Source organism: Dendrobates tinctorius, unplaced genomic scaffold (genome assembly GCF_039654945.1).
Source record: "Dendrobates tinctorius isolate UK_male_01 unplaced genomic scaffold, ASM3965494v1 ptg000561l, whole genome shotgun sequence".
Lineage (NCBI taxonomy): Eukaryota > Metazoa > Chordata > Amphibia > Anura > Dendrobatidae > Dendrobates > Dendrobates tinctorius.
This window is the reverse complement of record NW_027362219.1, coordinates 461,718-476,670: the sequence shown is the minus strand read 5'-3', so window position 1 is coordinate 476,670 and position 14,953 is coordinate 461,718. Positions and strand designations below refer to the sequence as shown.

At 45.1% G+C, this 14,953-nt stretch overlaps 1 protein-coding gene across 4 annotated transcripts in view; it reads right to left on the bottom strand.

The window, feature by feature from the left end:
* SLC39A5 (solute carrier family 39 member 5) overlaps positions 1-14,953 on the bottom strand; it is a 171,966-nt gene that overhangs the window by 63,628 nt on the left and 93,385 nt on the right. For all 4 annotated transcript variants that reach the window (XM_073565155.1, XM_073565154.1, XM_073565153.1 and 1 more), the window contains exons 2-4: positions 12,922-13,218; positions 3,596-3,747; positions 3,276-3,468 (exon numbers count right to left, since the gene is read on the bottom strand). In XM_073565155.1, the coding sequence (XP_073421256.1) occupies positions 3,276-3,468; positions 3,596-3,747; positions 12,922-13,218 (642 nt within the window). The remainder of the gene's footprint in view (positions 1-3,275; positions 3,469-3,595; positions 3,748-12,921; positions 13,219-14,953) is intronic.

Sequence of the window (14,953 nt, the reverse complement as noted above, 5' to 3'; positions counted from 1 at the left end):
TTCTCTACGCTCTCAAGCTGAGGGAGCTTGCCTACTGCAGCTCAACCTCCAGCTTCTCATTCCACGTCTGCACACTTCACCCTCCGCAGACTAACTAACCCCCTTCCTCCTGGCCCACAGAGAGCACTCCTCCCCTGAATCCTGGGTCAGAGCTCCCCCTGCTGGCCAGGAGTGGAACGGTGTTGTATGTATGGATTGACTGTGAGAGACACCCATCATTGCCTCCAAGCCTGGCATTACCCTCCCCTGGAGGAAGGCAAAGCCAGTGTGGTGACCATACTCCTGGGGGCGCCACACCTGTGCCTGGGAATGGGCCCCCCACCCACTTGCTCAGGGCCCTGGCACTTGCGATACTTACTTCTCCAAGTCTCTCCGCTGCAGCGTCCTCGTCTCCTGACTGACATTTCAGGTCAGAGAGCGAGATGTTGTCATGTCTGTGGGCCCTCTGCCTGAACAGTCAATGCAGAGAGCTAGAAGACGCCGATGCTGAGGTATCCAGAGCAGAGCTGTGGCCAGCAATTAGAGGTGAGGATTTCATTTTTTTAATGTTTGGAGCAATATATGGGGTCCATCATATGGTAACCATTATATATGGAGCACTAGCTTAAGAACCCGGCATTGCCCGGGCATAGTAACTTACTGTGGTTAGTTATAATGATTATCCTCCATCCCTTAGTCTCATGCCCATATACATATAATTGCCTTAAATTGTCTGTCATCCACTTCCGTCTGGATGTCCCCGAATCCCACAGTCCACTGCGCCGCACCGGAAGTACGCCGACCGCCATTTTAGAACACCAAAATGATGCCACTCGATCCAGGACGCAGCTGCGTTCCCGAACGCTGCTGCGATCCTGACTCCCGCTGGGATCCCAGCTGCCGCTCGGATCCAGGCCACTGCTGCGATCATGAGGCTGTGAAAGGGGTGTAACGAGGAGGTATAGCGAGAGGGGTGTAATGAAGGGGTATAATGAGAGGGTGTAATGAGAGGGATGTCGCTCCAGACCCCCGCCAGGACCCACTGCCTGACTACACGCTCCGCATCCCGCCGCTGCCTGCCCACCCACCTCCGTGCAGTCACAGCCGGCAGGAAAGACCGCGGCTTGAGGCCTGTGCTGGAGACTCTGGTGGCGCCGCACACCATCTCCAGCACAGGCCGCAAAGCACAGTCTTTCCTGCCGGTTGTGACTGCACGAAAGTGAGTGGGCCGCCACCCCCAGCGCCACACAGCTGCCCCCATCGTGATGTCACTGCCCTCCCGATGCAATAGCATCAGGCACACATCTATTCATACATATCCTCCATCCCATAGTCCAGTGCCATATACCCATTATGACATTATAGTCACCAGTCACCAGTCACCATGGCAACCATTATGACATAACAGTCACCACTGCAACCTATTATGACATCATCACCATGGCAACCATTATGACAAAACCATCACCATTGCAACCTATTATCACATCATCGTCACCACGGCAACCATTATGACATAACCGTCACAATTACAACCTATTATGACATCATTGTTGCCACAGCAACCACTGACATCTTCACCATTGCAAACTAGTATGACATCAGCGTCGCCATGGCAACCATTATGACATCATAATGAGGGGCAGGGCTTGATACACACATACATACACTCAACTTTATATAAGATTATTATATGGGGCCCATCATACACTGGAGCATCATATATGGGGCCCATTATACATTGAAGCATCATATGGGGCCCATCATACACTGGAACATCATATATGGGGCCCATTATATATGGAGCATTATATACGGGGCCCATCATACACTGGAGCATCATAAGGGGTCCATTCCATCATACATTGAAGCATCATATGGGGCCCATCATACACTGGAGCATCATATGGGGCCCATTATACATGCAGCATTATATGGGGCCCATCATATACTGGAGCATTATATGGGGGCTTATTATTCTGTATGGAGCACAATGTGGTGCCCATAATAGTGTATGGGGCAATATATGAGGCTCATTATTCTATATGGAGCAATATACAGTATGGGGCTCATTATTCCGTATGAAGCACTATGTGGTGCCCATAATACTGTATGGAGCAATATAAGGGGCTCATTATACTGTATGGAGCACTATGATGCCCATAATACTGTATGGAGGTCTATACTATCTGGTTTCTGAGCTATTATACAGTAAAATTTACAATAGATATCAATCACTAATATAAGAAGTGAAATCTTTCGCATTGTACTATACCTCTATTTCTCTGCTGTAACTGTGCATCAAAATTTGTGCTATGTGTTAAAGGGATCCACTGAGACTCTTTCGCCCCAGGACCCATGAAAACTTGGAGCCGGCCTTGGTCCGGGAGCACAATAGGATACTATTTTCTGGTGTTCAAATGTATACCCCCAATCTGGACAGAGTGTTCAGAACAGAAAATAGCATGATGAGGACCATCGCCAATAAAATTAATGACAACACTCATAAAATACTGTAGGTGTAGATATATGCTGGATCATATAAAGACCTGATATACCCAATTCTGGTATTTAAACATAGCACCTATGATCCTCAACAGAGAGCATATCATGATGTGAACCTTTTCTTAAAAAGGGTTGTCCAAATCTTCTACATTAATGGCCTGTCTAGATCTGAACATGGGATGGTGGTTTGGGGTTTCAATATCCGGTACTCCTGTTGATGAGCTGTTTTCAGTGCCAACGGTGGCCAAATGTGCTCATTAAAAGGGATTTTTACATTGATGGCCTATCCATAGAATAGGAGTTCCATATAGAATCACTGCACACGTGGAATATGCTCAAAGTGAACTTTATTTCCTTCTCACTAGCACCGTATACTCAAATCTCTGGTCGAGTGCTAACCATCTCTAAGTATCCATAGAATAGTTCATCAATATCTGACTAGTGGGGGTGCAACAACCAGCACCCCACTGATCAGCTGTTCCTGGTCCGCCGGCTGCTGGAAGTGCTCAGTTGAAGAGTTGCACAGCACAGCTCCGTCAACTGGTTAATGGCCAAGGCCGACTACTGCACATATTCCCCTATTCGAATAACGGACGTCTCTGATATTTTTTTTAGCAGATAGCTCACGGAAAAACCCTGCAGACACTTGCACAGCACTATGGACTATGATGTTTTCTATCCAGAAAAAACACAGATGGAACATGTACATTTAAAACAAACATCTGAGGCTTAAGAGGAGCTGTGATCATTTAGAAATGAGAGGAGAGTCCTATAAATCAGAGGTGACTTACGTCTTCATGCTGGTGGGTTTTCTCTGAATGATGAAGATGTAGCAAGTGCTGCAGGACGTCTCTGGGTTGCCATTGTGTTTGTAGCTGGTTCACGTTTACTCGTTTCCGATCATGGGCTGTGGTTTTTGTGGTTTCTGGCTCTTTTGTTACTGCATGTGGTATGTTGCTCCTGTGTGATGTATCTGAGCTGTCACTTGTCACAGAGAGAAAAAAAATAGAGTTTAATAGACATTTGTAAAATAAAATGATTAAATGATACAAAGTCCTTGGCATTCAGTTTTCTGATTTTCCTCTTTTATTGATTGTGCTGTAAAATGTACCTGCCATTATAGTGGGTCTTCTCAGGGGTTAAGAGGACAGTTTGATGTTCCCTGGCGGAGTGCACATGGCTGTGTTTCTTTTCTTGAACGTCAAGGATATCCAGATGAGAGACGTGATCATGTCCCAGTTCTCGATGTTGTATCTGTACCACCTAGGGGCATGGAAGGATAGCAGAAATGAGTACCATACTTGTTTCTTATTAGTTTAGCTTCATAACACATTTCAGTTCAAAATTATTGTAGATAGAAGGCATGATATTGCATCCATCACCCGTACAAAAGAGTTCCGAAGACTTTATTCCAAATTAGTAAAATTACAGCGTGGTAGCATACTACAGAAATGGCTGTCGTCCGTACACTGGAGGATGCTATATGTTACTACGCTATCATTTTATTAATGTGGAATAAAGTCTTCGGCACTCATATGTACGGGCGAGTGCCGCATTTTCATTCCTTCTTTCTACAATAATTCTGAAGTCTCTATGTAAACTTGCTGAGCGCCCTCCTAGTGTATGGGGAATAATGTTTGCGGTGAGTGCCGGCATTAACGCTCGAACTCATACATTTTGGGTCAATAAAACATTCTCTTTTTTTTCTCTTTGTAACATGCATTCAAAATTCAGCAACAATTACCCAATGTGAATGTGTAAACCTGGATTTATGATGCCATAGTCTTTCTGGTGAAAGATAATTTCGCAACCAATTGAAGGGATTTGTCCAGGCTCGGGGTTCAAATCTGCAGTCACTCCACGTGACTGCAGATTTGTGACTCCTTACAATGCGTGCTGTCAGGATTAACTGGTTCTGGCACAGGGAGTGGAGCAGTCATGTGACTGCAAGTATGTGTTTTGCATACTTCCGGACACATTCCAACTAGACATGTCCGGCCTCTCTCATTTCACTTCTATTTAGTGAGACCGCGTACATCTAGTTGGCATCTGACCGCATGTATGCAATCGCATACCTGGAGTAACGCAACTGCCCACTTCCAGCACCGATGAATCCTGACGGCGTGCACTGTGAGGATTCACAAATCTGTACTTATATAGAGTGACTGCAGACTTGTACCCCAAGCCTGGACAACCCCGGTAAGTTATATGAATATTAGCTTGTCAGGAGACATTATGAATCACAACAGAATTATCAGCCAGGTGCCATATACTGTATATATATGAAGCATGCTGTATTCCCTGCCGTGTAGCAGAGTTAACAACCTGTCAATGTACCAGAGAAGAATGGTGGCAGGCAAGCAATACAGTGCGAGGCTGAGGAGCTGGAAGTGCATCATTCTAACCCCGTGCATTTCTAGATACATTTATACGGAACTTCAAAACACGATTTTTTGCTGCCATTGCGTTGTTTTTGGGTCATATTGAGAAACCTAAGGGTGTATATCACATTGGACTCTTTGGGCTTAAAATGGTTATTTAAGCCGAAGTAAAGTTGTGACCTATTCACTGGATAGGTGGTAAGTGGGGCTTACTGGAAAGGGGCACAGTCAATCACAGCTAAATGAATTCATTATGCTGATGCCCATATTAAGTCCTTCAGGACCGGTCATGTTTCATTTTTGCGCTCTCATTTTTTTTTTGTTCTTCCAAAAGCCATAGCTTTTTTTTTCTGTTGACATAGCTGTATAAAGCTAGTTTTTGTGGTGAACAAGTTGTACTTTTGAATGGCATCATTTTTTAATTTATAGTCATAGAATCATAGAATCGTAGAGTTGGAAGGGACCTCCTGGGCCATCTGGTCCAACCCCCTGCTCAAAGCAGGATTCGCTAAATCATCCCAGTTAGATGTCTGTCCAGCCTCTGTTTGAAGACTTCCATTGAAGGAGAACTCACCACTTCTCGTGGCAGCCTGTTCCACTCATTGATCACTCTGTCAAAAAGTTTTTTCTAATATCTAATCTGTGTCTCCTCTCATTCAGCTTCATCCCATTGCTTCTAGTCTTTCCTTGTGCAAATGAGAATAAAGTTGATCCTTGTTCAGTATCTTGTACTGAATAACGGGGAAAAAATGCAATGAAATAATGAAGAAGTTTTTTTTTTTTTTTTTTTTTTTTTTTTTTTTTTTAGGGGGGGGGGGTAGGGTTTGCTTTAAAGGCATTCATAAAAAATTATCTGAAAACCAAAAATTCTACAGGTCAGTAGAATTACAGCGATACCAGTATTCACTTTTTATTTAAGTGGTGAAAACAATTCAGAAGCTTGTTAAAAAAGTGTTAAGTTACTTACCGGTATTTTTCGGAAGCCCATGACAGCACCACGAGAGAGGGGATCCGCCCTTCCGGAACAGGAAACCTACAGGTACAAAAGGGCGGCACCTCTCCCACGCATCAGCTGAATTACAGAGCTTGAGAGGCTACCATGGTTAGTGGCACAGCATATATACAATCTATACATCCTACTTACAATTTTTATACCATCTCCCACATAAGGTAAAACCGTGAAACAATCTTCTAAAGGAGTGCGCACCCCTATACGTGAACAAGGGAGGGAACTAAGGGTGCTGTCATGGGCTTCTGAAAAATACCGTTACCGGTACGCAACTTAATACTTTATTCGGACTCCCATGACAGCACCATGAGAGAAGAATTACAGAGATGTAAACTAACTTAGGGAGGGACTACAGCCTGCAGCACCCTTAGCCCAAAGGTGAGATCCGAGGAGGCACCCATATCTAACAGATAGTAGTTAAAGGTGGAAGGAGATGACCAGGTGGACGCCTTACATATCTGGTCAATTGACACGCCAGATTTCTCTGCCCAAGATGACGCCACGGCACGAGTGGAATGCGCCCTCAGATTCTGTGGAGCCGGACCGCCACCTGTTGTGTAGGCAAGAGAGATAGCCTCCCTAATCCACTTTGCTAATGTGCGTTTCGATACTCTACACCCTTTCTTGGGACCTTGGAAGGATAAAAATAATGCGTTCTTTCCTCCAAGGATCAGTGGCTGAAATGTATTTTAGTAGGCATCTTTTAACGTCTAATGCATGAAGCTTTTGTTCTTTATGGTTGGTAGGATTAGGGAAGAAGGAAGGGAGAACTCTCTTGTGTTCTATGAAAGTGTGATGCTACCTTGGGAAGGTATGCTGGGTCCGGCTTTAGGATTACTCTATCCTGTAAGAATTCTGTATAAGGAAATAACCTGGACAGTGCCTGCATATCACTTATCCTACGTGCGGATGTTACCGCTACCAAAAAAGCTGGTCTTAAGGGATATAACCTTTAGCGAGGCAGAATCTAGAGGTTCGAATGGCTTTTCTGTCATGGCTGTAAGGACTAAATTTAAGTCCCATGGTATGCATCTGTCCTTGTGTATGGGTCTAGTAGCCGCTTTGATGAATCTGGCCACCCAATAGTTGCTGGCAATATCACATGTAAATAGGGCCCCCAAGGCTGAAACCTGTACTTTTAATGTACTTGTGGAAAGACCCAAATTGAGACCCTTCTGGAGGAATATCAAAGTTTGTTTTGTGGGTATTCCATCCTTGACATTAAACTCAGAGGTGGACAGGAATCGCCTCCAGGTTCTAGCATAGATATTTGTGGTAGTTTGTTTTCTGCTTTTCAGGAGGGTATCAATTAAATTTTTGGAGAAACCTCTTTCCTTTAAACAGTGACCTCTCAAACACTACACCATCAAATGGAGTCCCACTACCTGTGAGTGGTTGACTGGCCCCTGGTAGAGAAAATCCGGAAGGTTCGGCAGTACCCAGGGATCGCACGGCCCTCAGCCATGCGATCCAGGTCCTTCTGGGCCAGAAGGGGGCAATTAATATGACCCTTGCTCGATCTTCCCTGATCTTTCTTACTACCAGAGGTAAGAGGCTTAATGGTGGGAAGACGTATGCCAGAGAGAAGTCCCATTTTATTAGGAAGGCGTCCACTGCCAGTGGATTTTCCCTGGGGTTCAGAGAGCAGAATGTTTTTTCCTTTCTGTTTTCTTTGGTGGCAAAGAGGTCTACCTCCGGCTGACCCCATTTGCGGATAATCAAGTTGTAAATGTCCGTGTTTAAAGCCCATTCTCCTTGCCTTAGGGCCCTGCGGCTTAGAAAGTATGCCTTCATGTTGTCTTTCCCCGTGATGTGGAGCGCAGTTAAAGATTGAAGATTTTCCTTGGCTATCTGAAAGAGACGTTCCGTTATCCGCATCAGGGCCTCGGAGCATATTCCCCCTTGGCGGTTGACATAGGCTACTGCTACCTGGTTGTCCAAGAGAATCCTCACATGATGACCCTGTAGGTATGTAATGAGTTTTTTAACTGCCATCTCAATTGCCAACAGTTCCCTCTGGTTAGATGAGGTTTCAGTATCGGAGTCCCAATGTCCCTGTACCACTATGTCCCCCATATGGGCCCCCCAACCCAAGGGGCTAGCATCTGTGGTTATTATGTGGGTTATCTGCGTCAGCCAGGGCACCTCTGAGGATAAGTTATTGTCATCAAGCCACCATCTAAGAGATGTAAGAGTCAAAGGGCTTAAAAATACCTCACCCTGTAGAGACCCCTCTAAGGCCCTGCTACTAACTAGGACGTCTTTCTGAAGGGATCTAGTGTGAATTTGTGCCCACCTGACTGATGGGATACATGAGGTTAGAGAGCCTAACAGAGACATGGCTTGCCTGAGAGTCATAGAGGATCTATTAATTGCCCGAAGTACCTGCTGTTGTATATGTTCTAACTTATCTGATGGCAGAAGGCACTGCTGAATTTCTGAATTTAATATTAAGCCTAGGAACTTTTGGACTCTTAGGGGCTGAAATCGGGATTTCTCAATTTATTATCCATCCAAGGCTCTCTAGTCTGGATTTAGCCTTCTCTATCTGGGATAGACAATGGTTCACCGAATTCCCCACAATCAAAAAAATCATCTAAGTACGGGACAATCAAGATATCGGCCTCCCGCAAATGAGCCATGACTTCGGCCACTATCTTTGTAAATACCCGGGGTGCTGCTGAGAGACCAAAGGGAAGAGCTCTAAACTGAAAATGACGGATTAGATCGTCTATTGAAACCGCCACTCTCAGGAACTGCTGGAAGTCTGCGTGGATAGGTACATGATAGTATGCGTCTTTCAAATCCACGACTGCCATAAAACACCCTTCAAACAACATCTTTATTGTTGAACTGATAGATTCCATCTTAAAGGTGCGATTAACCAAAAACTCATTGAGGGAACGTAAATTAATGATGGCTCTGAATTTTTTATCCGGCTTTTGGATCAGGAATAAGGGAGAGTAGAAGCCTCTACCTCTCTCCTGTTCCGGAACCTCTACCAGGACATTTTTCAGGCATAGGCTCAAGACTTCTGCTTCTAAAGCAGCTTGTTCTAGGGGCGAAGATCTTAAGGGAGTTGGTTTAAAGGTATCTTGTGGGACATAACTGAACTCCAACCGGAGCCCGGTGGATATTACGTTCCGCTCCCAGTCACTATTGGTGATCTGCAACCATGCTGGGAGGAAGACTGACAGTCTACCCCCCACCGGAATTGCTAGTCATTGGCTCAGTTTCTTTCGTTCTCTTGACGAACGCCTGAACATGAAGCCCGAACCTCTTCTCCTTCTATCCTCCCATCTGGGATGGTCCCTATTAGGTGAAGGATTGTGCCTTCTCCCTTGACCGAATCTCCTTCTACTGAATGGACGTCGGTAGGATGCGGACCACAGAGTTGGGAACTTTTTCTTATCGTCCCCGACTTTCTCAAGGAGCTCATCCAGGACTCCTCCGAACAAATATTCCGCCCTCACACGGGATAGTACAGAGTTTTGCTCTGGATTGAATGTCTCCCTGCCAGCACTTTAGCCACCGGGCTCTACGAGCCGCATTGGAGAGTCCTGCTGCCCTGGTGGCCATTCTTACCGCATCAGCAGAGGCGTCCGCTAGGAAGGCTGCCGCCTCCTGGATTACTGGTAGGGCCCCAAGAATTGTCTGTCTAGACGTTCCTTGTTTCAACTGCGACTCTAACTGGTCCAACCAGATCATCATGGACCTGGCCGTACATGTTGAGGCTACTGCTGGTCTTAAAGAGCTGGCTGCCATCTCCCAGGTACTTTTAAGGAAGGTATCTGCCTTCCTATCTAAAGGATCCCCATGTCCTCGAAAGGTAGTGAGGACATTTTCGATGCCTTCGCGATTGCTGCATCTAATTTGGGGGCCTTGTCCCAAGTGTGATCATTGAAGGGGTATCTACGTTTGAGGGCTGGTGGTAGCGAACCCCTCGTCTGGTTTCTTCCACTCTCTATGGATTAGATCTAGAATCTTTTCGTTCAAGGGGAAGACTCTTCGCTTCCTCTGCTCCAGCCCATCAAACATGACATATGCATGGATAACTGAGCATTAGGCTCCTCCACCTCCATTGTTCCTCTCAGCGCTTTTACCAGCTTGTCTACCCGGTCAAGCGGCAGACAAAACCGACCAGATTCCTCCTCTGAGGAGGAAGAGGGAGATGAAACATGGGAGTCCTTACTTCTCCTCCATTCTACCGAGGAGTCCGACTCCACCGGGTCCCCACCCCTTAAGCTTTCCGGTTGGGACAGGGATTTCAGGGTTTCCCTCATCTCTGCCCTGACTATGTCCTTTAAGCTTGCAGCTACTACGGGTGATTCCTCCGCCATTGTCTGCTGGATACAGGGGGGACACAACCTTTTGGGGCAGGAGTCTGGCAACGGGCATGCACAATGTGCGCATTCTCAGTGTTTTGTTTTACTCGTGGATTTCTTCCCCTAAAAATAAAACCTAGAGGGAGGCCCCGTCACTGAGTGAACATTCACGTAGATCACTTACTAGTGCCATAATTAAAGTACCGGAGAATGAGGGGGATCTTTTTCAGTCGATGCTCCTGTCCGTCTAGAGGAGCTTTTATGACTGGATTGGTCACTTCGTCCCGCACGCTCCTTACTGTCCCGGGACTCCTTTTTCTTTTGTCTGACCTAGGTGCGGCAGTGATGATTGTCGCTGCTACTGCTTTTGCTGCTGCCATTGCTGCTGCTCTTGATCACTCTCCATTACTGTGTGCAATAATGTGGCCAAAGCAAGGAACCCATCTAGGGCCTTGCTTATAAACCCCTCCTCCGGACAGCAGACATGATGCACCCCTCCCCTTTGGGCCCCCCTCCCCAGCTGGCACCACTGGCCGGTGGTCCGGAGCTTACCGGCGCCTCTCCCGATGGGCGCCGCCATCTTGGAAGCACCCCCAGGCTCCGCCCCCGACATCACCGCGACCCCGTGCGTAACCGGAAGTCACGCGGGATGCCCGGGCGTTCCCCTACACAGCGCTCCTCGGTCCCCGGCACCACGCAACCGCGCCGCCGGGAGACCCCGGGGGACATACGCACAGCAGGGGCTGATCCTTCCCATGGAGCTGTACATCCTCCGGTCGCCGCGCCCTGCTGTACACGTCACCACCGTGCTGCCCATCCAGGACCACCGTGGCATCCTCCAGGAGCTCCGCAGGAGTAGAAGTAGGAGACCCCCTCGCTACCTTTACCGGCCAGCCTGGGATCCAGCATCCGTTTGTAGGATCCCATCCCCTCAGGAACAGGAAACCAACTGATGCGTGGGAGAGGTGCTGCTCTTTTGTATCTGTAGGTTTCCTGTTCCGGAAAGGCGGATCCCCTCTCTCGTGGTGCTGTCATGGGAGTCCGAATAAAAAAGTTTGTGTTGCCATTTTCTGACCTGCAACACTGTTACTTTTCTATCAATTAAGCCATGTGAGGGCTTGTTTTTTTTGTGTGGCGAACTGATGCTTTCATCAATACCATTTTAGGGTTTTGACATTTTCATAACTTTTCATAATGTAAAACCTGCACAGGGAACTGTCAGAGCAGCTACCGGTATACTGGAGCTTACAGACACTAAGAAGAGTTTTGCAGCTGCTGTTAAACAGGGACCTACAGACATTAACAGTTTTCCCCCTGAGCGGCAGTGGACTACAATTCCCAGGGACCCTTGTTTCAGTCAGATGACACAGCCTGGAAGGATAGAGGGCGAGAGAGTGGATTGGAGGAGGAGGGACTTGGGGGAGGGAGCTGGGCAGGAAGTGAAAGTAAATGTTCAGAGGAAAAGGAGCGTGGCAGCTTGCTGAGAGAGACAGGGCGGTGTGGATCTGCATTCCTCTACGCTGCAGAGTGTGGCGGCCCCTGCTGAGATACCTGCGCTGCTGGAGAGAGCGCGGTTCTGTCACCCTTTGAGGCAATTAACATCAAAGACCCGGAGAGTTCTGCCGGCACTCCCACCGCATAAAGGCCAAAATCCTGCCGCCCCCAGCTGGTGTCCAGAGAACTCTCCGACCGTTTGAGACACACAGTGAGTGCCCTTCTGAGACTTGTGGTTCTACCAGCGCTATTTACATTGAGTACACTACAACCCAGACTATTGACAGTAATATTCATCTAAGTACACCAACGGTTCTACTTTGGGCGCCAACATCCGCAGCAACTGGGCCCAAACGTTTGGACTGAGTTAATACCAAAGAAGGGGAACCTGCTACGTTATATTTGCAGGGTCAGAGTAGAAGTAAACTGTGATGTGTATGTGACTTTTATAGAGTACCGTTACTTGTATTGTATGTTATTCCTTTAAACCCCCCTCAATTCTGCTGCATAGCAATAAACCTGTTAAACGGTTTTACTCCTGTTCCCTGAGTGTGTGTACTGAGCTGTAGCAGGGGTTTCCCGAATCAGCCCCTGGCAGAAGATACCAGTCCTTCTGCAGTCCCAGAGAGAGAGCTCCAATCAAGATTCGGGTGGAGGCACAGCGCCCTAGAGAGGTGAGACCCCCTATAACACCCAGTGTACCGTGGTAGCCCTAAAGGGGTGTTACAATTATATTTTTTTAGGAGGTGATATGACTGGAAAAACAGAATTTTGGCATTTAGATTTTTTTCTTCTCGTGTGGTCAACATTTTAATTGCTCTGTACTGCATTTTTATCTGAGTTGCGGCAACTGAAAACAATTCTAGCAGTTAAATTTTCTTTCAACTTTATGGGTTAATTTTACATTTTGTTTTATTGGACCTTTTATGGATGTGGAGGTAGCAAATATACTTATGGTATTTTTATTTCCTTATTTTTGGACAGGAAAAGATGTCCGATGCAAACTTTTAGGTTTACAATATTTTTTAAATACATTTGTATTCATAATGTTCTCCGGATAAGCAGTGTAGGCAAATGTTTCTCCTGTTTACTTTTATGATTTATTGCTATTTTTAATGTTCCTTTAAAATAATAAAGCAAAGAAAGCAAGACTGTGTTAACCTGGTCTAAGAGGAGACACTATTGCATTGTGAATTTAACAATATTTCTCTACCATTTTACCATTCACCTGCACTTCCCCAAGTCCCAGGTTTTTCAGCAATAAAGTGAGTCCTTCATAAGTTAAGGTATCATTCTCGCCATACAGATGAAACAGCTGCTTAAGATAATATCCTTGTTCTTTTTCAGCCTCTTCCAGATAAGATCCATTCTGCCATTCGGCTCTTCTAATATGCAGAGCTTTCACAGTAGATTGGTTTCCATTTGAAGGCAAATTTGGAATGATGTCTCTGAGGTCCAAGCATGGAGATAAAGTCCAGGAAGTCCACAGGCTGAGGAGCAGGAGCCAGGCCTTATGGAGCTGCATCTGTCAGGAAGAACAAACACTTCAATGCTGCACAAAACCAAAATGACAAGAACATGTTGACCAGTTGGGACGGATGTTTCCTTTCTTAACGTGTCCAGGAATGTGACAATGCTCATTTGCCACATTTGCTTAAACCCCCAACCCCCTCCTTGCCATAAACATTTTGGAACGTTATTCAGAGGGTAGGATGTTTTAAGAGCAAATTTAAATCAACGTTACATATATAATGTTGCCTTTGGAGGAAGGCAGTTATCAAGAAAGTCCAAACTGAGTTTTTATTTTATTCTTTTGGAAAGGAGTGGGAACTGGAAAGACAATATTTTTATGTATACATTGGAAAGCCAAAAGAAAAAATTAATGATAACAACATGTCCAAAGCTTATAACAGTAATATAAAAAGACTTTAGCAGATTTTACTATTAACTATAAGATAGAAATTATAATTAGAAGGACCTGCACAGAGAACTCAGTGCCCTGATCACAACCCAAGTGAAACATTAACCTTTTCACCTTGAAGCCTGTTTTCACCTTCCTGACCAGGCCAATTTTTTAAATTTTGACCACTGTCACTTTATGAAGTCATAACTCTGGAACACGTCAATGGATCCCACCAATTTGGAGATTATTTTTTGTGACATGTTGTACTTCATGACGGTGGAAAACATTTTTTGATATGACTTGCACTTATTTGTAAAAAAAAAAATGTGAAATTTGGAGAAAATTTTGCAATTGTCAAACTTTTAATTTGAATGCTTTTAAATCAGAGCATCATATCGCAGAAAATAGTTAATAAACATTTCCCATATGTCTACTTTACATCAGCACAATTTTTTAAACATCATTTTTTGTTCGGAAGTTATAAAGGTTAAACGTTGACCAGAGATTTCTAATTTTTACAACATTTACAAAACCAAGTTTTTTGAGGGGACCACATTACTTTTAAAGCAACTTTGAAGGGCCTATATGACAGAAAATACCCCAAACTGACATCATTCCAAAAACTGCACCCCACAAGGCACTCAAAACCACATTCAAGAAATGTATTAACCTTTCAGGTGTTTCACATGAATTAATGGAATGTGGACTGCAAAAATAAACTTTAGGTTTTTTCCACAAAATTTTAATTTAGACCAATTTTTTTTTACTTTCACAAGGGTAACAGGAGAAAATGGACAACACAATTCGCTGTACAAGTTCTCATAAAGATGCCGATACCCCAATATGTGGAGGAAAACTACTGTTTGGGCACACGGCAGGGCTCGGAAGGGAAGGAGCGCCATTTGAGTTTTTGAATGCAAAGTTTGGTGGAATAATTAGCCATGTCGCATTTGGAAAGTCCCTGATGTGCCTAAACAGTGGAAACTCCTACAAGTGACAACATTTTGGAAACTAGATACCTCAGGGAACTTATCTAGATGTGTATTAAGCATATTGAACCTCCAGATACTTCACATAAGTTTATAACATTGAGCCATGAAAATAAAAAGAAAAAAAAACATTTTCCACAAAAAAATTTTTTAGCTCCAAATTTTGCATTTTCTCAAGGGTAACAGAAGAAAATGGACCCCAGAATTTGTTGTGCAATTTTTCCTGAGTACACAGATACCCCAGATGTTATTGAAAACTACTTCTGCAGCACAGTGCAAAGCTCAGAAGGGAAGGAGCACCATATTGCAGTGTAGATTTTGCTGCACTGGTTTGAGGATGACATGGCACATTTGCAGAGCCTCTGAGG